Source organism: Heptranchias perlo, chromosome 5 (genome assembly GCF_035084215.1).
Source record: "Heptranchias perlo isolate sHepPer1 chromosome 5, sHepPer1.hap1, whole genome shotgun sequence".
NCBI classification, from domain to species: Eukaryota; Metazoa; Chordata; class Chondrichthyes; order Hexanchiformes; family Hexanchidae; genus Heptranchias; species Heptranchias perlo.
In genome coordinates, this window is record NC_090329.1 from 97,211,296 (window position 1) to 97,235,962 (window position 24,667).

The following is a 24,667-nucleotide window of genomic DNA, read 5'->3' on the forward strand; positions in this document are numbered from 1 at the left end:
AGTGATATTGATAGATTAGGTGAATGGGCAAAACTGTGGCAAATGGAATTCAATGTAGACAAATGTGAGGCATCCACTTTGGATCAAAAAAGGATAGAACAGGGTACTTTCTAAATGGTAGAAAGTTAAAAACAGTGGATGTCCAAAGGGACTTAGGGGTTCAGGTACATAGATCATTGAAGTGTCATGAACAGGTGCAGAAAATAATCAATAAGGCTAATGGAATGCTGGCCTTTATATCTAGAGGACTGGAGTACAAGGGCGCAGAAGTTATACTGCAGCTATACAAAACCCTGGTTAGACCGCACCTGGAGTACTGCGAGCAGTTCTGGGCACCGCACCTTCGGAAGGACATATTGGCCTTGGAGGGAGTGCAGCGTAGTTTTACTAGAATGATACCCGGACTTCAAGGGTTAAGTTACGAGGAGAGATTACACAAATTGAGGTTGTATTCTCTGGAGTTTCGAAGGTTAAAGGGTGATCTGATCGAAGTTTAAGATATTAAGGGGAACAGATAGGGTGGATAGAGAGAAACTATTTCCGCTGGTTGGGGATTCTAGGAGTAGGGGACAGTCTAAAAATTAGAGCCAGACCGTTCAGGAGCGAGATTAGAAAACATTTCTACACACAAAGGGTTGTAGAAGTTTGGAACTCTCTTCCGCAAACGGCAATTGATACTAGCTCAATTGCTAAATTTAAATGTGAGATAGATAGCTTTTTGGCAATCAAAGGTATTAAGGGATATGGGCCAAAGGCGGGTATATGGAGTTAGATCACAGATCAGCCATGATCTTATCAAATGGCGGAGCAGGCACGAGGGGCTGAATGGCCTACTCCTGTTCCTATGTTCCTATGTTCATTGATTGGGATCTGAATTTCAGTTTTATACGTTACATAACTGTTATCAGGTGAGTCTTTGCGGTGATTGAATTCCATACAATATTATAGACACTCCATAAATATGACAACACAGATGCAAAACTAGTCTCACATAAGTTCAGACCATACTGCAGTACAATACTGCAAATCCAAGATATTCATGCCATTCAGAGGATAGTCTGTTCAAACTCAAGCATAGTTATGTGCCAGGGTCAGCTTAAATGCTACTTATTGTACATGGAAAGAATGGATAATTAGGTTTGCAACATCCAAACTGGAGAGGGGAGGAACAGAAACACACACGCACATACCAATTCAATGTGGTTACCTTAGTGACGGCTATTTTGGCCCCCTTGTTGATGAGCTGCACCACATTCTCTGTCTGGCCTTTGTGTGCAGCTATGAGAAGCCGTTCTGAAAGCTGAGCGACTGCATCCCTCTGGCTCATGAATTAGAAAAGGAGGTGCTCAGGGCAACCAATGGACAGGTTCTGTCAGTAAAATGAAATTCAGAACTGCAATGCTTGGATACTGGACTCCAGGGATTTTTTTTAGGATAACAAGGCACCTTTGAATTGGCTGTGCTCTGTTATAGGTGGTTTCATCACATGGTCGTTCATGATGTCTTCAGATAGGTGCAATTTAACTTGCTCCATGCATTACAACATCTGTTCTACGTCATCATCATCATCATCTTCTCAACCTGTGAAATTGAATATGGAACAGTTCTTGAGTTGTCAGAGCGGAGGGATTATAATCGTTGTACAACATTATAAAGGCTGTTTGTCAACGCCATGACATGAGTACACGGACTGGAGCATGCTTGTTTCATGTGACATATTTCATTTATTTCCAGGGGAATTTGAGCAATTGCATTTTAAAAAGCAGATTACTGACTGCTTAAAAATAAGTCCTCTGCAGTGGAATGATCCGCTTTTAACTGCACTCCATCTTGCGGCCCAGTCGAAAACAAATTATAGCAATATTGCAAGATAAATACGAATGAGGCAATCATTCAGCTGATCCATCTAGAAACCCCCCCCCCCCCCACTCCCCCCGCCGCCCATCATAATATGCAAGTCTCCTTTAAATGATTCCGGGAATTTAGCCTCCACTATACCATGCACAAGTACATTCAATGTGTTAGTCACTCTTTGCATGTACATACCAAATGACTATATTTTACATGAACAGCATTTCAAACCTTGTGTCCACATTTGGGGATGAGAATCAGTCCTGTTCCCCAATCGTCCCTCACTACTATCTGAAGATGCTGCTCCAAGAGATTAAAATTCTGCCCTACGCTGTAATTTCATGAGTGTAATGCAAAATCAGGACATTCCATCCACAGCATGATGTAGGTTCAATCACCCATAGTAACGGTAAGGGGAAGAAAAAGAATAGCAGCATGAACTGGTAGGGAACTGAGAGAAGAGTGGTTCAGTGAAATGTGCCTCCAGGTCACTGTGACAACCACATAAACAAATTGAAACCAATTCAACAATCAGGTTTATTTGCAGAGAATTTTAATACATCCCCATATTGGTCTTCATTTTCTCAGCAAGAAATGAGGGACGTTCCCCAAAATGTCATCACAATCTTCCACTATACAATGATATTGTAAGGTTGTAGCTGCAGCTTAAGTTATTACAAGCTTGTGTCCACCGCACTTTCAGTGTAACTAAATGCCATGGTCAATTTTCAGTGTTGTTTCTGTATTGTCAGCATTTTGACAAGTATATTTGTGTGAACATGAATTTCTCCAGTGTCATTTGAGGTTTCTTAATTTTGTACTCATGTTCTCTCAGTCCTGTGATCACAGTCCAAATTAAAATGCCCGCTTGCATCTACAATATCCATGACTCTTGACAATGGTGAGCAGATATCTTATAGCTTTGGCAAGCGAGCATTTCAGTGCTACTGCAACTTTTAGTTTTCATTATCATGCATGAATTCAGTTTAAAAGTTAGTACCACCATTTTTGTTTCTGAAAGTGGGCAACCTGGAACCATGAAGCTTTTCTTCAGTTTAGTGTTAAGGTCATTCGGTAGCATTGTTGGGACATGGTAACCTTCCCTTCCCTTTCCTTATTAAAAGAAAAAGCTTGTCATCTGACTGGAGATCCTCTATTTTATCACTATGGTCGTTGCTTCCTTGTTTCTCCCAAGTTCCGAATGTGTGATTCTACACACTCTTCTGCCTCCCTGCAACTTCACTGAGTTGAAATCAAGGCTTATCGCACCATCTCCTTTAACTCTTTCTTTCCTAGGACTTCAACCTACACTGTGGAACTCATTTTTTTCTCTCAGCTTTCCCTTTCTCCTGCAGCCTTTAAAAAAACAAGTTTGGAGTCATTTAAGAAGTATTCGTCGATTTAGCTCACCTTCTTTCCTACTCTTTTCAATCTTTGTGGTATCCCGCACTATACACTTAGCCCTTCATCTAACCTTCTCAATTAAAAAAAAATCCAAGTTATAGGAGCATTGCGGCCAATATAAACAACCAATTATAATATTGATATACCCATCAAATTTTTATTTTCAGTCAGTACAACAGACCAGTCAGCTATCCAAACATACTTTGTAATGGAAAAGGTGATATGGTATAAAATGGCTGGATTTTGTTTTAAACTATTGAGAATTGTGATTTTTACTGATTGTACCAACCATGCAGACTAGGCAGTTCAAACCCTGATCTGTGCTGAGCTGAGCTTGCAGATTTCAACAAGAGAAACACAAATATACTACAATTAGTCCAGGCATCTCAGAAGGTAAAAACTGGCCAGGATTTCCACTTTGATGGCTGCCCTCAAATGGTCAAAACAGTTAGCCTACGAAAAAGTTAAAGTGTTCCTCGTAAAGGCCCAGTTCAGGTGTGACATTAGCAGAGACTGTATGTTGTATGCTTGCACTTTCCTTGTTGGAGAATAGGTATATGCCATAAAATGACCTCCAGTAGGCGAGGAAGAAAATAACAAAAAAAGAGACCCTCCCAATCATCAATTAGGTGGTTCATACCGTGTTCAACCGCATAAAACATGTTAAGACCACTTTTAGTACATTCTCATCATAGACTAGTATGTACAACAATTTTCACAATACAATATACAGTACAATATATTGCTCACTGACCAAGGTGGTTTTGGTAGCATTTTTAAAGGCTGAGTCACATGATCATTTCATTCATTTACGTTGACAAATATCTTACGTACCATGCGATGAAGCAGAACTTGAAAGGTAGCAGATGTCATTTAAAAAAAAACGTTAGTGCACCCAAACCACGGAAATGGTTCTTATCTTTCAGGATGAAAAATGATTTAAATTATTGGCAGATTGTGGTTAGTAGTCACCAAAAGGATTACAAACCGCAGACATTACTCATTCTGAGTTACAGGATAAAGTTATGTCCTTAATCATCAGAAATAGGTATTAGACAACTTTGTGGTGGAATCATTGCATGTTAACATCTGTCTTGTAGGAAGTGGATCTTTTAGTGACAATTCTTACATGCTAAGTTGGTTGTCATCCAACCTCTTCAGCTGGTTAGAATATTCCTTTTCCCAGTGGTAAAGTGTACATATAGATTTTCAGTAACGATCAGCTTTGAATGATACTCCAAGTCTGCAGATAGAATTTCCTCAGGATGGGAGGACGGCCAGGACAGCAATGGAATAGTCGAGTCTGTGTGAGGGGTTCAGCAGCAAATGGGCTGAGGTAGGGAATAACGTTACCTGGAAGTAGGAGATCTTTGTGATCGAGTGAATATGGGGTCAGAAGCTCAGCCCAAGGTCAATAGGATGCCCAGGTTGCGAAAGATCTCGTTCAGCCTGAGGCAGCGGCTGGAGACGGGGATGGAATCGGTGGCTAGGCTTTGTGGTAGGAGCCAAAGACGGTGGCTTCGGTCTTCCCGGTGTTTAGTTGGAGGAAATTGCGATTCATCCAAAATTGGATGTTGGATAAGCAGACATGACAGACAGTTGTAAGATTATACCATCACCTGATGAATCTGTATTGACCATGTAGTTTGGGCAATTCACCTTTTGTATTAATCAAACATATACCTGATGATTGTTAACCAATATATTGCTGTAATCACACCTGTAACTTGACTCATTGTACCACATGTATTGGGGACATGTACCTTCTTTTATCCTTATACGAACACACTTCTCTCTTTATACTAAATAAGCAAATATATAGCAATTAACCACACAACTTAGAAATCCGTCGAGCTTTGCAAAAACCCTTAAAAATCCTTCATTAAAACTAATAAAAGTAAAATATAAAATCGCCAGCGCAGCACGAAGACATGTCCACGTGATAAGAACCTAACTGTCCATATGAGACAATGGAGTCTTAGAGTTCCAAGCCTGGAACCCAGACAGGAGTATAAGATAATAGATCTAGAAGCTGGTCTATAAGCATGTGACTTGGAAATATATCGCCGTTCCTTCATCGTCGCTGGGTCAAAATCCTGCAACTCCCCACCTAACAGCACTGTGGGAGAACCTTCACCACATGGACTGCAGCGGTTCAAGAAGGTGGCTTACCACCACCTTCTCAAGGGCAATTAGGGATGGGCAATAAATGCTGGCCTTGCCAGTGATGCCTACATCTGATGAATGAATTTTAAAAAAGCTGCTAAAGGTGGCTTTGAGAGAAACACTACAGGATAAGATGAGGGGCCAGACTTGTGGGAATGGTGGTAACCGGTAATTGGTCAATCAAGGGGGTATGGCATTGGGGAGGGCTACTCCATTACCCTGTGTCCATCAATGAGATATGGAGTAGGCCAACTCTTATTCCTTTGTCTTGAAAGATGCTCGACACCCAATTGGCCACTACACCTTTTGGCAAGATCCTCATAGGGTCAAACACCTGTGTCAATAATAGCCTCTGTCACCAGCCTCAAAAGTAGCATAAAAGAGAGGCCCCTTTCTCCAGTCAGGTTGTAGAGTACAGGAGTAGGGTTGACCCTGGAGCGAAACCAGGCATCCCTGAGGAGAGGATCCGGATCCGGATCCGGATCCGACAAGGTCAGAGGCCAACAGGTCAGGCGACCCTACACAGTGAAGGGGTGGAGAGGGAGAATTGGGTGTTGTCAGTGTACATGTGAAAGGTGACATCGAGTCTTTGGATGATAAGCTGAGAGGCAGCAAGTAGATGAGGAAGAGGAGGGGGTAATGGAAAGATCCTTGGGGAATTGCAGAAGTTAACAGTGCAGGGGCAGGAAGAGAAACCATTGCTGAAGATGCTCTTGCTATGATCGGATAAGTGAAAGTGGTCCTAAGTGGAGGCAATCCCACTGAGGAGAGCATTGGAGGAGGATAGTGTGGTCAATCATCTCAAAGGTTGCAGAAAGATCAAAGAGGATGAGGAGGGACAATGCACCATGGTCACAGTCAAAGAGGATGTCATTTGTAACTTTAATTAGGGCCATTTCAGTGCTGTGGCAGGGGTGGAAACCTAATTAGAGAGATTCAAACAGAGTTGCTGAAAAGATGGGCAGAGATTTGGGAGGTTACAGGAATTTGAAGAAAGTGAGGTTGTAGCTGGGGCAGTAATTTGCAAGGACAGTACGGTGAAGGCTAGGTCTTTTGAGGAGGGGGTGATGATGGCGGTTTTGAAAGGGAGGGGGCCAGTACCTGAGAGGGAACCATTGACAATATCAACTAGCACAGATGCCAAGAAGGGAAGGTTGGTAGTCAGCAGTTTGGTGGAAATGGGGACAAATGAGCAAGAGATGGGAGTCATGGACAAGATGAGCTCGGAGAGGGCATATGGGGAGATAGGAGAGAAACTAGAGAAAGAGGCAGTCTTGAGAAGGGGGAAGCCTAGGAGGAGCTTGGTGGGCAAGAGAAGGGTGGGGGGGGAGCAGCATTCGCAGCTGATCGTATGGTCTCAACCTCAGTGACAAAGAAGTGTATGAGCTCTTCACACGTTGTTGGAGGTGAGGGTGTAGGAGCAGAGAAGAGGGATTTAAGGAGATGGTGGGTAGTGGAGAAAAAAAGAAAGGGGTTTTCTCTGCTTCCCAGGATGTACCTGGAGTAATGGGCAGAGGATGAGGTTCGATTGTACTTGATGTGGTCCAGCCAGATTTGGTGATGGATGGCTAAGCCAGTTGTGTGCCAGATACACTCAAGTCTGTGCCCCTTAGACTTGAGGGAGGATGGTGGCCATACCAGGGGGAAATGACCAGGATGGATGAGTATGGGGACAAGGGCAGAGGGGAGGAGGTGAGGGACCAATTGGGAAGGCACAAATTATATTCAGTGGGCACCAGCATAACAGGAATGTGCTCATTTTGTTGAATATCTTAAAAAGCCTACACTCATAGAAGACATTGGGATGTATTTTCCCCCATTCTCGGATCTTAGCAAAAAAATAAGTTGACATGGGTATAAAACTGATTTCCCTTTTCTCTAGAAGAAAATATACCCCCAACTGTTGTTATAATTTGATTGGTTAAATCCATTTTTAAAACGCTAGAGTCCTACAAGATCATTTTGCCCGAGCTTTTGTACTGCAAAATACTGAATTTATCATATCAATGTTTAAAATCACCAATTTCTTTATGAATCTTTACATTACTTAGAACCTTCAAAGTTTTGGACTCTGTGACTAACCATACAGTACTGCACAATGCATAAAAACTGAAATCTAGAACTGATACTATAATACTATTGTAGGCATTCATATCAAATTTCTCTATCTGCTATTCTAAGTGTGATGTTAACCTGCCTACATTAAAATAGCATAAAAAGATGTTTGATACAAATGCATGAACTGTTTGTACAATAATATTGTACAGTGCAATTTCTAGGCTGCAACATCTTAATTTATCACATTCGGAGATTTTCTACTTTCTAAAATTACCAGTTTCAGTGTGAAAGATGTTAACAAAACTGGGCCGTGCTTAGTAAAGTAGGTTAAATTACAATGGATCTCTGTAGTGAGTCGGTTATGCACTCTAATGTAACTGTGATGCTGAGTGAATCTTTGATCTCTCTGTACATCTTTAAACAAAGGAAGCCACTGTGGAGATACATAAGGCAGGGCTTATGTATCTCCACAGTAGATACATAAGTAGACAGGGCTTGATGGCCGGCGTGGACACGATGGGCCGAAGGGCCTCTATCCGTGCTGTATAACTCTATGACTCTCTATGGCTCTTTAATATCAATGTTGGGCATCCCTTAAATGGAAGGCTTGAGTCTTAACATTCAAGAACAAGGATGGTTCCCTGTGTCCTCTGTGCGTCCCTAAGTTTCTAGGCTCATTTCTGGATGCCCCCCTGTCATAATTGCAGGAGAAACAGGCGGGCAGCCGAGGATGCCCTGCCACCTCATTAGTAGCGCTACATTTGGTCTGCACCTATTGTAGCAGTACATGCCCTGCCCTGCCCAGGTCTATGCAAAGAGGGCAGAGATCTGCCCCCTTTTTCCTGACCTTTGGACCCAGGAAATGGGCATCCTCTGGCAGCAAAGATCACAAAAATTGGCAGTAGACAATGTTTAGTAGACAAAAAAGATGTTAGGTTACATGTAAATTCAGATTGATCAAAAATCATTTTTTAATACATACAATAAATGATCAGAATACAATTGTCCCAAACATGTTTCAGTCCAATGTCAGAAAAAACTTTTATTTGCAATTTTGCCTAAGGTTAATCATATTACACAGAAAGTAGGTAAGGTGAAAGCCATGGAAGGTTTCTGCTTACAGCCGACTGGTTCGTGAGACCACCCCGAGGACATGAAGAGTGCAGCTTCACGAGATATGTTTACATATCTGCTGGGGCTCAAAGAGAAAAATGCTCAAGTGGAGAGTTGTGATCTCCAGTGCTGCTGTCCTTTTTTACTGTGGCAGCATGCTGCCAACCTGTGCCTGAGGGGGTTGCAGTTTTCCCTTTTTCCATGGGACATATGATTCACATCCTTCCTCCTTACCACTGATCATTCCCCAATGATCCCCTCAGCTACCACCTCCTCCATGGACACTGTCTGCCTACGTTCTTACAGGCGCTGGTTGTGGCATAAGTGGCAGCTTCAGACTCTTCCAGATTGTTCTTGATGGACTTTGTTTGATCCTCCTCATTGCTGGTGATTGTGGGACCGGGGCCCTCTGGTTGTCATGTGCTGCTGCTCCTTTGGCTTCTTGCTGCACTTGCCCTTCTCTGGCAACCTAGGTGAACGGGAGACTTCGCTTTGGGCAGGATCTGTACAAACATCCTCCCTCGTTGTATGGTTGCAGTGCTTAGCTTACAAATCATCTTTTGTAAGATGCCATTCTTGCTGCCAGTTTTTGAAAACCACAGAGCTGCAGGATGCTGCAAGATGTTCTGGTTTCACAAAGGCCCTGACACCCTGGGCTGCTGTCTATAAATCTGGCAACCTGCGTTGGCTGTAAAGCGCTTTGGGACGTCCTGAAGTTGTGAAAGGCGCTATATAAATGCAAGTCTTTCTATCCATCCTCTACAGGTTCCATTTGCAAAGCTGGAGAGCATTGCATTAAATTAAATATTGTGTCTGCATGCAAAAGAAAGACAAGGGCTTGATCAGGTCTCTCAGGAACGTTTCAAAGCAATTCAGAAACCATGAATTACTTTGAAGTGCAGTCACTATTGTTATATAAACATTGCTATACAACTTTCATAATAATGCTGAAGTAAATCTCCAGAGGGAAGGCAGAAGTGTTGATAACCTGTAAGCAAATTGTTGAGCGATCCTTTGATTTTACAAGATGCACTTTGACAGTTTACAACTGTTATCTTGCAGGAGTTTGATTTCAATCCATGTTATAGTCCATCTCACCAATCCAACAAAGCAATGACTAACACGTTTTCCTGCATGTTAGTACAGGTCTACCAACCAAATGAGCATCTGTTTAACTGGACAGAATTCTACCCGATAGGGACAGAAGTGCAAACTTAACAGGATTTTTTTAATACTGGGCTCCGCCCAGGGGGAACCCAAGAAGTGCAGCACTCGTGCAATGGTGGCACATGGGTTTACACCAGCTTCTCCTTGAACGGTGGGGTAGCTAGAGCAGTTTAATTACAAAATGCTGTGAGCCTGTCTGCCTACCAAATATTTTTTATGCACATGTACACTCCCATTTGGTAGATCCTGCGCACAGGCATAGAACCTCTTCCATAATGAAGAGCGGTACATATTACAGGTAGAGACTTTTCTGTGCCAATCCACATTATGGGAATTGGGGACCATCCATTGGCACGAGATTCCAATTTCATCTGTGAGAGAGCTGGTAAGCCCAGCCTTGATTGATTTGCTTACTGATGCTAAATATTTAGACTCACATATGACAAGCGGCAAGGTACCAGAGGCCTTTGATGTCGTGAATGGTGCTGTTTAAATGCAAATTTGTTCTTTATTTCTTTCTTTCTCAATGTTGGAAGACATGGCAGAAGTACTTCTGAAATGGATTTAAAATTGGCAGAAGTACTTCTGAAATGGATTTAAAATTGGCTGAAGCAGTGGAGGCAAAGCAGTTGTGTGTAGGGCCAGATTAGCATGGAATGAGACAACTAGCAGGTTCCTCAGGGATCAGTACTGGGCTGTAGCTCTTCAGAGTGTCTATTGACACCATTATCAGTCAATGAGTTGGAGATGGGACAGGACTCATAGCAAACAAAGTCTATTTACTCAGCAAACAAGCCGGGAACAGTGGTGTCACTATACACAGTCCTATTTAAACAGTGCACTAAGCAAACAGTCTACAGAGTCTATTTGAAAAGAGTCTCTACAAACTAGAGTTAACAGAATTCATGACTGAAATCACAGCAACTTCTTACGATAAAAGCAGGGTGATTTCTCCAGCGAAATGCAGTGAAGGGAGGACAGTTACAGACAAATTATATACGTAAAATCAATCCTAGTCACTTTCAGCAGTGATTGACGGGGGAATTACCCAATCATCTACGTTCTGGCCAGGAACAGTGGTGTCACTATATGCAGCCATAGCTGTGTACAATATAAATAAATGACCTGGAAGTGGGGACAGAAACAAAGCTCTCCACGTTTATGGATGATAACAAAAGGGGAGGAACTGCCAGGAACTAGGAACAAGCTGATCAAATATAGAAGGACATGGATAGATTCGGGAGTTAGGGGGATAAGTGGCACAGATCATTTAATGTCAACAAATACAAAGTCAAGAGACTGGAAAAGGATAATAAATAATGCCAATATAAGCGAAATGGTTTATTCTACAGGACACAACACAGGCAAAGGATTTGGGGGTACTGGTGGATAAATAGCTGAAGCTACCAGCAAAATGTGCAGCAGCAGTAAAGAGAGCAAATAGGATCTTGGGCTGTATAGTCAGAGAAATAGAGCACAAATCTCAGGAAATTATCCTGAGTTTTTGTAGAACGCTGGTCTGGCCCCACATGAAGTACTGTGTACAACCTGGTCGCTATATTGAGAAAGACATCCAGGCATTGGAGAGGGTGCAGTGCAGAGCAACTAAAGTGATAGCTGGGATTAGGAACCTGAATTACGAGAGGCTATGGAAGCTGGGAATGTTTACACTGGAAAAAAGGTTTAAGGGTCATCTTATTGAAGTATTCAAAATCCTGAAGGACAAGATAAACATCAAATGTTGAACACAGTCACAGATTTTTACAAGAGAGCAGCTTCAAACTTAATAAGAGGGTGAAAAGGCAGTTTGATTTAACTACTTTACACAGAGGGTAGTGAACGTCTGGAACAAACTGCCCAGGGAGCTGAATGTATCAGCAAATTCAAGACAGAGTTAGATAAACACATCAAATCTGATTGAGAGGTCTCACAGGATATGATATTTTCTAGACATTGGGACTAGCCAGATTCACCCCAATGGTCTTTTCCAGTCCTGTAGATTTTTATGTACTCTCCAATGAGCAAAAGGAACAGTAGTGCCAGGAATTACCAGCACAACGCAGAAACGTGGGAGATCAGGATTCTCCGGTGGGAAGGTAGGACTCTGCAATTTCCAACGCGATTCCTATCAAATGTACGGGAGTTGGTAGACCTTCCTGTCACTCAATAACACCTAGAGTAATCTATGCAAGGAACATAGGAACAGGAGTAGGCCATTCAACTCCTCCTGTTGTGCCCATTCAGTTGGATCCTGGCTGATCTGTACCTGAATTCCACATTCCTTGATACCCTTACCATCAAAAATCTATCCATCTCAGTCTTGAAAATTTCGATTGACCCAGCGTCCACAGCCTTTAGGGGAGACAGTTACAGATTTCCACTACCAATTGTATGAAAAAGTGCTTCCTTCAAAATGGCCAAGCTCTAATTTTAAGATTATGCCCCTGTTTCTAGATTCCCCCAGTTTCTCTGTATCTACACTACTGAATCCTTTTATCACGTTAAACACCTCAATTAGATCACCTCTCAACCTTCTTAACTCAAGGGAATACAAACCAAGTTTATGCAACCTGTCCTCTTACTTTAACCCTTTAAGTCTTGGTATCATTCTGGTGGATCTATGTTATATCTCCTCCAAGGTCAATATATTCTCCCTTTGGCGGTGGCCAAAACTGAACACAGTTCTCCAGATGGGGTCTGACAAAGGCTCTAAAGAACTGAAGCATCACTTCTTCACTTTTGTGTGTTCCAATCCCCTTGAGATAAAGGCCAACACTCCATTAGCCTGTTTGATTACTTTTTGTACCTGCCTACTAGTTTTTAATGATGTGTACATGGACACCTAAAGCCCTTTGCTCCTCCAACGCTTCTAGTCGCTCACCATTAAGAAAATATTCAAATTCTGATTTGAATACAGTACCTGAAATTGCTAAAGAACAGAAAAACTGCAAGTTTTCAGAGCAGAGAAAGAAATACTGGTAAACAACAGTTAGTTACTTACTTCATTTATTTCAGCACTTTTGTTCATAAAATGATACAGTACACAATATCTGCCATAGCAACACTGTAGATTGAAACTTCCTATCAAGCTATTGGTTCAACATCCACTTTATTATGGTTACATTAGGGTTTCTTGCGTTGGATCCAGTCAATTAACTCTCTCTAGTAATTTTTAAAAAAATCTCTGGGGGGGCCGACACTGGCAAAGTGACATGTATTGCCCTTCCCTAGTGGCCCTGAGGAGGTGCTGTTTCAGAGGGCATTAAGAGTCAACCACGTAGTGCGAACTAAAGTCATGTGTAGGCCAGACTAGGTAGGGTGGCAGGTTCCTTTACCTGAAGGAAATGAGTGGACCATGCCATACCCTGTATGATTTATGTTCCTCTAGTATGTATGACAGTATTGAGAAAGTGGAGTGAGCTCCAATATTTCATTTACACATTCTCAGGAGATTGTCTGTACTCCAATGATGCAAGTGAAATCCTCCTGCTAATTACTGCACATCCAGTTACAATAAGTTGGCAGCTGACATTTTCACGGAAGATTTGTGCACATTCAAGAGAGGGCAAGCTGTAAATCATAAGGTTTCAGGTTTTATTCCCATTCTGGGCTGCGTTGGCTAATGTCAGTTGACACCGCAGTTGGAATGCTACAAATAGCCTCAGCACCCGTGGGCTAGGGACTGGGTGGGGTGGGGGAGGTAGAAAGTTCCTACTTCTGATTGCTATCCAGTGGTCCCTGCTACAAAGTACAGATGTGCAGCCAGCAGATGAGGACAGAACTAGGTCCAGTTGTGATGCCCTCCACGATTCAATATCCTGATGACATTTTAGACTCGCAATAAAAAATGACCATTTGGGCAAGGTACTGGTATCTTCAGCAGTGGAAGAAAAATGCAGGTTATAAATACAGAAAATTCTCACAAGTAATTTTACTCATAGCGCCCCAGGGATTCAGGTTAGCGATTGTCTAACCATACCAATTAACCCATAAAATCTACTTAAAATTACTTTTAATCAAGATTGTTTAGTTTGAATCAGCCACTTTTAGGTGGAATTTTGGAATTCCCTTCTTTATAAACCAGATGGTGCTTCATAATTAGAAAATTTTAGGTAACCCTTCATATTGCAGAGCACCCTGGGGGTGAAAAAGTTCAATTCAGTGTCAGTGGGACATTTATGTAGTCTGAACTCAAATAGCTTTGCAGCGAGCAAAATTAAATTTCATCTCAGAGGTGGGGCAATGTTGAGATGAGAAAACCTAATTTAGTACAGCTGCCATCAAATCACTACAAAACAAATTGGAAAGTTGTTACGTAAACACCCTCTGGCAACAGTACCCCATTAACCGTTTGAGTGGTGCAAAATCCTCAACAGCTTTTTCTCACAGAAATTCTGTAAACTTAATTACTCTGTACCAGATCAACTACTCATTAAAGCTGCAGTATCCCTTTACCAATGATAAAGTGGTTTGGGCCTGCACTGATCACTGGTCATCAGTCCATGTTAGCAAACACAACTCGCATAGTACAACTAGCTAGAACTTTTACCAATCTATAATTCATTGGAAGTAGTTGGTAAACCTAATTTGATATAAATTAAAACAAATGTTTAAACAGGTTACTTGTTAGAATTTCAAGAATTTCCATTTTAGTGGAAATGTTAATTGAAAGAAAGACTTGCATTTCTGTAGCGCCTTTCACGATCTCAGGAAGTCACAAAGCGCTTTACAGCCAATGAAGTACTTTTGAAGTGCAGTCACTGTTGTAATGTAGGAAATACAGCAGCCAAATTCATCGATGGTAAGGAACTTGTCATGGCTCCAATGAACACTAGCACTATTTAAATTTTTATACATAGAAATCTAATTTCCTTTAAACTCAATAATTAGTCCAAAGAAGGATAAAAATATTTCAACAATGAGGTAAGAACCATATCTAGCAGTGAAATGAGGAATCATTGTACTAAAGTTTAAAGTATTGCTAGTCTCAAAGATTTTGAGGTGGCGCAGTGCTTGATGTTCCGATGTGCTGTGACACAAGTACGTACACATAATTCCTCTCACCGTGAGCTCAGCTGAGTCACAATGGGGTGGGGGGGGGGGAGGGGTACAGGATTGGAGCCCAGAAAGCTTCCTACCGGAAAAATAGAGGGGGAGGCCAGCTTATGGGACTTTACGCTCTTCTTAGCAGCCTTCTCAAGATTGGCACTGTCAGGGGTTCTCAGTCAGAGAGAGGGTAAGGGACACATTTTTATCCCTCATTTTATTAATTACTGAATTTGTTTCTAAAATTGGGATTTCTATACAGAGCAAATTGAAGTGAGTAATGTCAGTTTTCATTGGAGGCTTGTCAGAGTTCAGAGAGACTTTTGTAGCTTCCAGTGTGACTTGCAGTGGGGTTGTATGGAAACCATTTGGCCAAACACATAATAACAGCAAAGGGAGCCTTGCAACCAGAGTCTGCGGTTAAAACAAATAAACAGCAGTGCTCTACAAAAGCAGCTTTCAGTAGGATTTTAATAATGCATCTCTGTAGAGCCAGGAAACTCTTAGGCACTTTTACATTGAAGGAGAACCACATGCCTGCTGTCTACAGCACTCACTAATATACAGTGGAGAACTTCCATAACCGCAACAGCAATGAAGAACAAGATTGTTCTGGTCTCCCATTTCAAATCTGTGGAGCCAGATTACCTCACTTTTAGCGATCAATTGTGGGTCTTCAGCCTCCAGCAGGACTCATTTTGGAGTGGTGGTAGGAAGAAAAATAAATAGGAGACAGCAGTGCTTATCAAACACCTTTTGAAAATCTATATACACAACATACACTCTGTTTCTTCCTCTAAGGAGTCTATTAGATTCATCAAGTATGACTTGCTTTTTACAAAACCATGCTGGCTTTCCTTAATTAATCAATGTTTTTCTAAGCGAGTATTAATTTTATCCTATACTGTGCTTCTAGAAGCTTACTCACTACAGATGTTAAGCTGACTGATCTACTGATAACTGGTTTATCCCTTTCTCCAATTTGTGAACAGATGTGCTATATTAGCAGCTCTCCAATCCTCTGGCACAACTTCCATATCTAAGGATGTTTGAAAGATTGTGGTCAGTGCCTCTGCTATCTCCTCTAGATATGTTTGAACCATTGAGGTTTCCTCTCTCACAGTCAGCTATTTATCGGACACAGACTGAAAAGCCACTCTTCGCAGCAGGTGCAATCCAGTCTTCAGCCTTTCAGTACACAACACAATTAATTCATCTCAAAAGCCGGGATTAATCAACGGCAAGCTTCCAAATAATAGAGGGGGACGATAGGTTTTACAAATGCTCTCTGAAAATGTTTGAGATTAGTTTGGGTCTTGATACCTCCACCCACAGAAAATTGTGTCCTTTTCATAACTAAATGAATATGCTGACTCATTTCTTCCATTCGTTACTTTGAACAGCTCAATGTCAAATGTAAGAACCCATCTCCCATACAATAAGTGAACAGTGGGTTCCTGATATGTTCAAGTATTTTCTTTACAGTCATTCTAAAATGAAGAACTAACAAGATATTGCAGATGCTGAAAATCTGAAACAAAAACAAAGAAATGCTGGAAACATGCAGCAGGTCAGGCAGAATCCATGGAGATAACAGACACGTTAACATTTCAGGTGTGAACCTTTATCAGAACAGGAAGATATTACAGATAAACAACATTTAAAAGGGAACAGAAAAAGGGGCAGATGTGGGGGGAGGGTGCGCACACACACACACACACACACACACACACACTTTTTCACTCCCCCATGTTCTGCTCCTTTTTAAATACAGTTGATCAATGCAATATATATTTTAGTGCAGAAATCCTACTGCAATTCTTCAAAGGGTTAAGAAAATTATGGCCCAGAATTTCCTGGAGACTTGCACCTTTATAATAGCACATCTGCGTTGCAGGGCCTATTTTACAGTGCATAGGTCTCAGGAAACTATGGCGCAAATGACTTACGCCATGCCAAAATTTCCTGGAACTTTTGCGCCGCTCCGCCGTTTCGCTCACCAAAACAGTTGAGCAGTTAATTATCATAGCTCCGCCTCTATTAAAATCAATGGTGGTTGCTAATTTGCTGAATTCACACCACTTTGATCGCCACTGCCCCTTAGTCCTTTAAAGAGTGGAGCTGGTGACCTGGAAGTGATGTGATTTAAATTGGAGGAAGAGAACGGGAAAATTTAATTCAAGATCTTCAACAGGCTCCTAAAAGCGTTGGCTTAGTATGCATTCTACTAAATGTATTGTGGTAAAGTTAGTGTAATAAATACATCACGCAACACAACATTATCGAGGCATGTATGTGCAGTTACACAATAAAAAGCAGAAAGGCTGATTACAATCAGGGGGATTACAGGTTCTCCGGGGCTGGGGTAGCAGCAGTAATACTTGCTGCTGACCACACGGTCCCTAGTAGAGTAGATGATGGTGTAGAAGGAGTTGTCCACTTGGAGCAGAGCCGGTAGAACATTATAGTTCACCCTATAGTTGAAGTATGGGTAGTAAGTCTTGAGGTATCTCCTGGCCACTTCCTGGTCACTCTTCCTGATCAGACTCCTTGGCCCAGAAATTCGATTGCACAGGGCCTGTATTTCGGGCTAAATATGGGCGCTACAGGACCCAATATGGAACATGGTGTTTTTTTTTACAACATGGAAACAGGCCCTTCGGCCCAACATGTCCATGTCGCCCAGTTTATACCACTAAGCTAGTCCCAATTGCCTGCACTTGGCCCATATCCCTCTATACCCATCTTACCCATGTAACTGTCCAAATGCTTTTTAAAAGACAAAATTGTACCCGCCTCTACTACTGCCTCTGGCAGCTCGTTCCAGGCACTCACCACCCTTTGAGTGAAAAAATTGCCCCTCTGGACCCTTTTGTATCTCTCCCCTCTCACCTTAAATCTATGCCCCCTCGTTATAGACTCCCCTACCTTTGGGAAAAGATTTTGACTATCGACCTTATCTATGCCCCTCATTATTTTATAGACTTCTATAAGATCACCCCTTAACCTCCTACTCTCCAGGGAAAAAAGTCCCAGTCTATCTAACCTCTCCCTATAAGTCAAACCATCAAGTCCTGGTAGCATCCTAGTAAATCTTTTCTGCACTCTTTCTAGTTTAATAATATCCTTTCCATAATAGGGTGACCAGAACTGTACACAGTATTCCAAGTGTGGCCTTACTAATGTCTTGTACAACTTCAACAAGACATCCCAACTCCTGTATTCAATGTTCTGACCAGTGAAACCAAGCATGCCGAATGCCTTCTTCACCACCCTATCCACCTGTGACTCCACTTTCAAGGAGCTATGAACCTGTACTCCTAGATCTCTTTGTTCTATAACTCTCCCCAACGCCCTACCATTAACGGAGTAGGTCCTGGCCCGATTCGATCTACCAAAATGCATCACCTCACATTTATCTAAATTAAACTCCATCTGCCATTCATCGGCCCACTGGCCCAATTTATCAAGATCCCATTGCAATCCTAGATAACCTTCTTCACTGTCCACAATGCCACCAATCTTGGTGTCATCTGCAAACTTACTAACCATGCCTCCTAAATTCTCATCCAAATCATTAATATAAATAACAAATAACAGCGGACCCAGCACCGATCCCTGAGGCACACCGCTGGACACAGGCATCCAGTTTGAAAAACAACCCTCTACAACCACCCTCTGTCTTCTGTCGTCAAGCCAATTTTGTATCCAATTGGCTACCTCACCTTGGATCCCGTGAGATTTAACCTTATGTAACAACTTACCATGCGGTACCTTGTCAAAGGCTTTGCTAAAGTCCATGTAGACCACGTCTACTGCACAGCCCTCATCTATCTTCTTGGTTACCCCTTCAAAAAACTCAATCAAATTCGTGAGACATGATTTTTCCTCTCACAAACCATGCTGACTGTTCCTAATCAGTCCCTGCCTCTCCAAATGCCTGTAGATCCTGTCCCTCAGAATACCCTCTAACAACTTACCCACTACAGATGTCAGGCTCACCGGTCTGTAGTTCCCAGGCTTTTCCCTGCCGCCCTTCTTAAACAAAGGCACAACATTTGCTACCCTCCAATCTTCAGGCACCTCACCTGTAGCGGTGGATGATTCAAATATCTCTGCTAGGGGACCCGCAATTTCCTCCCTAACCTCCCATAACGTCCTGGGATACATTTCATCAGGTCCCGGAGATTTATCTACCTTGATGCGCGTTAAGACTTCCAGTACCTCCCTCTCTGTAATATGTACACTCCTCAAGATATCATATTTATTTCCCCAAGTTCCCTAACATCCAGGCCTTTCTCAACTGTAAATACCGATGTGAAATATTCATTCAGGATCTCACCCATCTCTTGTGGTTCCGCAAATAGATGACCTTGTTGATCCTTAAGAGGCCCTACTCTCTCCCTAGTTACTCTTTTACCCTTTATGTACTTGTAGAAGCTCTTTGGATTCTCCTTTGCCTTATCTGCCAAAGCAATCTCATGTCCCCTTTTTGCCCTCCTGATTTCTCTCTTAACTCTACTCCGGCAATCTCTATACTCTTCAAGGGATCCACTTGATCCCAGCTGCCTATGCATGTCATATGCCTCCTTCTTCTTTTTGACTAGGGCCTCAATCTCCCGAGTCATCCAAGGTTCCCTACTTCTACCAGCCTTGCCCTTCACTTTATAAGGAATGTGCTTACCCTGAACCCTGGTTAACACACTTTTGAAGGCCTCCCACTTACCAGACGTCCCTTTGCCTGCCAACAGACTCTCCCAATCAACTTCTGAAAGTTCCTGTCTAATACCATCAAAATTGGTCTTTCCCCAATTTAGAATTTTAACTTTTGGGCCAGACCTATCATTCTCCATAGCTATCTTAAAACTAATGGAATTATGATCACTGGTCCCAAAGTGATCCCTCACTAACACTTCTGTGCACATGCTCAGTCTGCACCGGAATTGCGCTGCGCGTTGTATTAATAAGGGTGCCTTATAGTCACCCGGGACATTACGCCTGTTGCTTGTGCAAATTTGGAGCCAACGCCTGTTGCCCTAAATTAGTCGGCGACTGACTGCAGCATGCATCATTTTCTCAGGCGTACAGCAGCCAAGCCAGCGGTCTTTAAAGGGACCGCTGAAGTGTGCCACCCAAAAAGGTTTAAAGTTTTGTGCTTACCAGAATGGTTCCAGGAGGAGCACTCACACCCCATCCTGATTGCCTGCCTACCCCCAAACCCCTCCCCCCCACCCCCAGCCCCCTCTCCTGGACTCACCGAAGGACCTCAAGCCAGCATTTCCCTCTTCCGTCTGCAAGACCAGCCTCCAGCAGCTCACCAGCAACATACAAATGAGGCCGGCAAACCAATTTGGCGTGGCCTGCCACTAGCCTGTTTAGGCGTGCGGTGCAATTTGAGCATGATCCAATTTCTAAGTGGAGTCCACAGCAGATCCTCCATTCATGACTTTGGGAATCTGGACCCTGGTGGAGTTCTTGGACACATCCTGGCAGCTCCCTTTGTCACTTTGATCGTCCAGAAGCTCGTTCACAGAAATTGCGCCGCTAGCTTAACGAAATCAATATACTGGCCATTGGCTGCGCTGCTTCTGATCTGCCGCTTTGCTCGCTGTAACGTATTCTAATCAGTTCTCCAGTAAATTTTGGCATAAATTTGCCACTGAAGATTGAGGTGCACAACGGTCTAACCGATAGCGTTCTTCACCATCGCAGGAAATTCCAGGCCTCTGACTTTGATCCAGCATTGCCCTCCAGACATCAGCAAGCACAGATAGCAGCATTTAAATACACTCAGAAAATCCATAAATATATCTTACTTATAGCTTACTTTTAACAAATTAGCTTTATCGATATATTGTGGGGAAGGTTCTTTTTTAAAATTTTAACTCAATAACAACCTTTAACATAAAATCTTGTCAAGGTGCTCCATGGAGGAGAAGTGGATACCAAACAGTAGTGGAAGAGTTAAGGGAGATGACAAAAGCACAGTCGAAAAGAGGTTTTTGAGGAGGCATTAGAAGGCAGGGAGAGGAGAAATAGCAAGGCGGAAGGATTTAGGAAGGGAGTTTCAGAGAGTAGGGCCGTGACAGCTGAAGGCTCTGCTACCAATGGTGGAGCATAAAAAGTGGAGATGCACATATGGCTGAGAAGAGATTACATTAGGAACATACGAGAAGGAGGACATGAAAAAACCATCAGGCCCATCAGGTCTGCTACATCCATATAAAGTGCAATCAAGTAAACCATTTACCCACCCCTTAATCACACAATCTCCTGGAGGAGGGAAGAAATATAGGAAAAGCTCTGGGAAAGTCCTCTCCGATTCCCTGAGGCAATCAGGTAAGGATCCAGGAGCCATTACCCATTTAGCTAATTAACAATTTAGCTTCTGTAACTAAAAACATTCACTTCATTCAGAAACTTGTCAAGCTCCCTTTTAAAGGAGTGAAGTGAATCCATACACAGCGCGTGTTTTAGTAGTCTGTGCCAGAACGTGACAACGTTTGGTAAAAATGAGTACCTCTTGGCATCTAAACTATCTCTTTACATGAGGATGCCATCCAGTTTTACCATCCCTAACTGTCTCAAGTAACATTTCCAATCAGACTGAATCCAATCCCTTCATCATTTAAAAAAAAACTCAATCATGTCCCCTGCACTTCTCTAAAGTAAATAGGTCTTGAAACCTAACCTGGTAATTAAGTGCCCAAAGGCTGGGTATCAATTTAGTAGCACCATCTCCAGCGTTGAAGAGGTACAGCAGGCCAAGGCCATGGACTTGTAAAAGAGGACAATGATTTTAAATTTGACATCTTAGGGAATGGAGAGCCAACCGAGGTCGGTGAGGACAGGGCTAATGGGCATCCAGGACGGGGCACTAAAGTTTTGGTCAAATTGGAGTTTGTGTAGAATGGAGATTAAGAAGCTAGCAAGGAATGCTTTGGAGAAGATAGATTTGGGGCTTATGAAAATGTGGACAAATGTTTCATTGAGGATGAGATAAGACGGCTGCTGATGAAGTTGCAGCGGTGAGAGTAAGCAGTCTTGATGATAGATAGGGTATGGGATTTGGAGCTCAGCTCAGGATCAAGCAGGACACCGACATCACGCACTGTCAGATTCGGCCTGGGCGAGCAGCCATGAAAGAGGATAACATTAAAGGTAAGGCTATGGAATTTTTGGCAGGAGGTGAATAAGCTTCAGTCTGCCTAATGTTCAATTGAAGGAAGTAATGTTGGACAGTCTGACAACACAGAAGTGATTATGAAAACAAAGGTGGTAATGGAGATTTATCACTGAGTGTCATCAGCATATGGAAAGTGAACATATACCCGTTGCAGCAAAATGTAAACAAGCAAAAGAAGATGCCAAGGATAGAACCTTGCGGTACTGTGAGGTGATTCTGCAGGGGTAGAAGGCAAAGTCATTGCTGAAAGTGTGCTGGTACATTTAGACAAGCAGGAGTGGAACTACATGAGAAGAGTCCCGGGGGGGGTGGAGGGGGAGCAACCATAGGGGACAAACAGTTGAGCAGGATACAATGGTGAACGCAGAGAAGTTATTGAGGGAAAGGGTGATAACGTGCATTGGCTGGACTCACGAAGGGCACTGTTGGTGACTTTGACCTGTGCAGTCTCAATGCTGTGGGCAAAGCAGAAGCCAGACTGAAGAGATTCCACCAGAAATTGTGGGAGAAGTGACCAGGGATCTGGGTAGCAATGTGTTTACGGATCTAGGGATTGACAATGGACATTTTGAGGTGTGTATCTTGCCAGCAGTTTTGAAAGGGCGGAAGAAGATTGTCTGCAAAAGAAGCCATTAACAATGTCAGCAAGTGTTGGGCTAGGAAAGGTAGTTAAGTCATCAGGATTTGGGTGTGGAGGGGATTGAAGGAGTAGGGTCTCTTATAAAAGATGAATCTATTGAGAGTTGGGGGATGTGGAGAAAGAAGTTGTGGCACAGACCATCTCTATCTAGGTCTGTTGGGCGTATTCCTGGAGGTTGCATCATATGATCTTCTGCACCACTGCCCCACTCCCATGCTCCCGCCATTGGCTGCCCGACACGTCCATCCTCATGGGGCACCAACTTCTCACACCAATTGGAAAGTGAACAGACTCTTCGTTACCCGAATGGATGATTCTTGTCTGTCAAACAGCCTTTTTTCCCCATCTCCAATATTTTTATAACTAATAATTGAAAGTGTTCAAAGAGAATTAAAAATATACACAATATTTTAATGCCCCTATGATTTGTCTCCTGTTGCTCAAAGCAGTGTCCTGGAGATTAATCGTGGAGATTCCAGGACAATCCTGGAGGGTTGGAAACCCTACCTCTATCTTTGAGATGAAAAAGTTCATAAGCTCCTCGCATTTGGAGATAAGGAGGAGGCAATTGATCATCGAGAACTTGTAAGAGCTTCTACAAGTATGTAAAAAGGAAGAGAATAGCAAAAGTAAATATTGGTCCACTAGAGGCTGAGTTAGGAGAAATTATAATGGGGAATATGGAAATGGCAGAGACGTTAAACAAACATTTTGTATCTGTCTTCACAGTAGAAGACACAAAAAGCATACCAAAAATAGTGGGGAACCAAGGGACAAATGAGAGTGAGCAACTTAAAACAATTAATAGTAGTAGAGAAAAAGTACTGGACAAACTAATGGGACTAAAAGCCAACAAATCCCCTGGACCTGAAAAAGTGGTGGCTACAGAGATCGTAGATGCATTTGTTGTAATCTTCCAAAATTTCCTAGATTCCAGAACAGTCCCAGCGGATTGGAAGGTAGCAAATGTAACACCGCAATTCAAGAAAAGAGGGAGAGAGAAAACAGGGAACTACAGGCCAGTCAGCCTGACATCAGTCATCGGGAAAATGCTGGAATCCATTGTTAAGGAAGTTGTAACAGGGCATTTAGAAAATCATAATATGATTAGGCAGAGTCAACATGGTTTTATGAAAGGGAAATCGTGTTTAACAAATCTATTAAAGTTTTTTGAGGATGTAACTAGCAGGGTAGATAAAGGAGAACCAGTGGACGTAGTATATTTGGATTTTCAAAAGGCATTTGATAAGATGCCGCATAAAAGGTTGCTATGCAAGATAAGGGCTCATCGGGTTGGGGCTAATGTATTAGCATTGATAGAGGATTGGATAATGGACAGAAAACAGAGAGTAGGGGTAAATGGATCATTTTCAGGTTGGCAGGCTGTAACTGGTGGGGTGCCGCAAGGATCAGTCCTGGGGCCGCAGCTATTTACAATCTATATTAATGACTTAGATGAAGGGACCGAGGGTAATGTATCCAAGTTTGCTAACGATACAAAGCTAGTTGGGAAAGTAAGCTGTGAGGAGGACACAAAGAGTCTGCAAAGGGATATAGACAGGGTAAGTGAGTGGGCAGGAAGGTGGCAGATGGAGTATAATGTGGGGAAATGTGAGGTTATTCACTTTGGTAGGAAGAATAGAAAAACAGAATATTTTATATTAAAATGGAGCGTTCAGCCTTATCGCCCCCGTTCCTGGTGGAATCCGGTTAGCCACCATTTTAAGTCACATGATAGCCCATGACTATTTTTCATTGAAGAAAATAAATGGAAAGAAGCAACCATATACAAAATGAAGGAAAATCAAGAATTACTGATAACTTTGGGGCCTATCATTGGTATTAAACTTGTACGTACTTGACTCTGGCTGAAAACCAATATACAACTGCAAACATGTTTACTGAACACCCCGAATCATCTGTTATTCTTTTCATTATCTGTTTCAATATTATTTCTCTTTCACTAATCAACTTATAGGCAAATCTCTCACAAAACAGCCCAAAACAAGCCAGCTGATTTGATTTTCATAAAGGTA

At 42.4% G+C, this 24,667-nt stretch overlaps 1 protein-coding gene across 1 annotated transcript in view; it reads right to left on the minus strand.

Moving 5' to 3' along the window:
- The window catches only part of ankrd6b (ankyrin repeat domain 6b), a 208,458-nt gene that overhangs the window by 50,697 nt on the left and 133,094 nt on the right, over window positions 1–24,667 (minus strand). Inside the window, exon 3 of the mRNA XM_067984888.1 lies at window positions 1,208–1,581. Coding sequence (XP_067840989.1) covers window positions 1,208–1,327 — 120 coding nt within the window. The 5' untranslated portion in view covers window positions 1,328–1,581. The remainder of the gene's footprint in view (window positions 1–1,207; window positions 1,582–24,667) is intronic.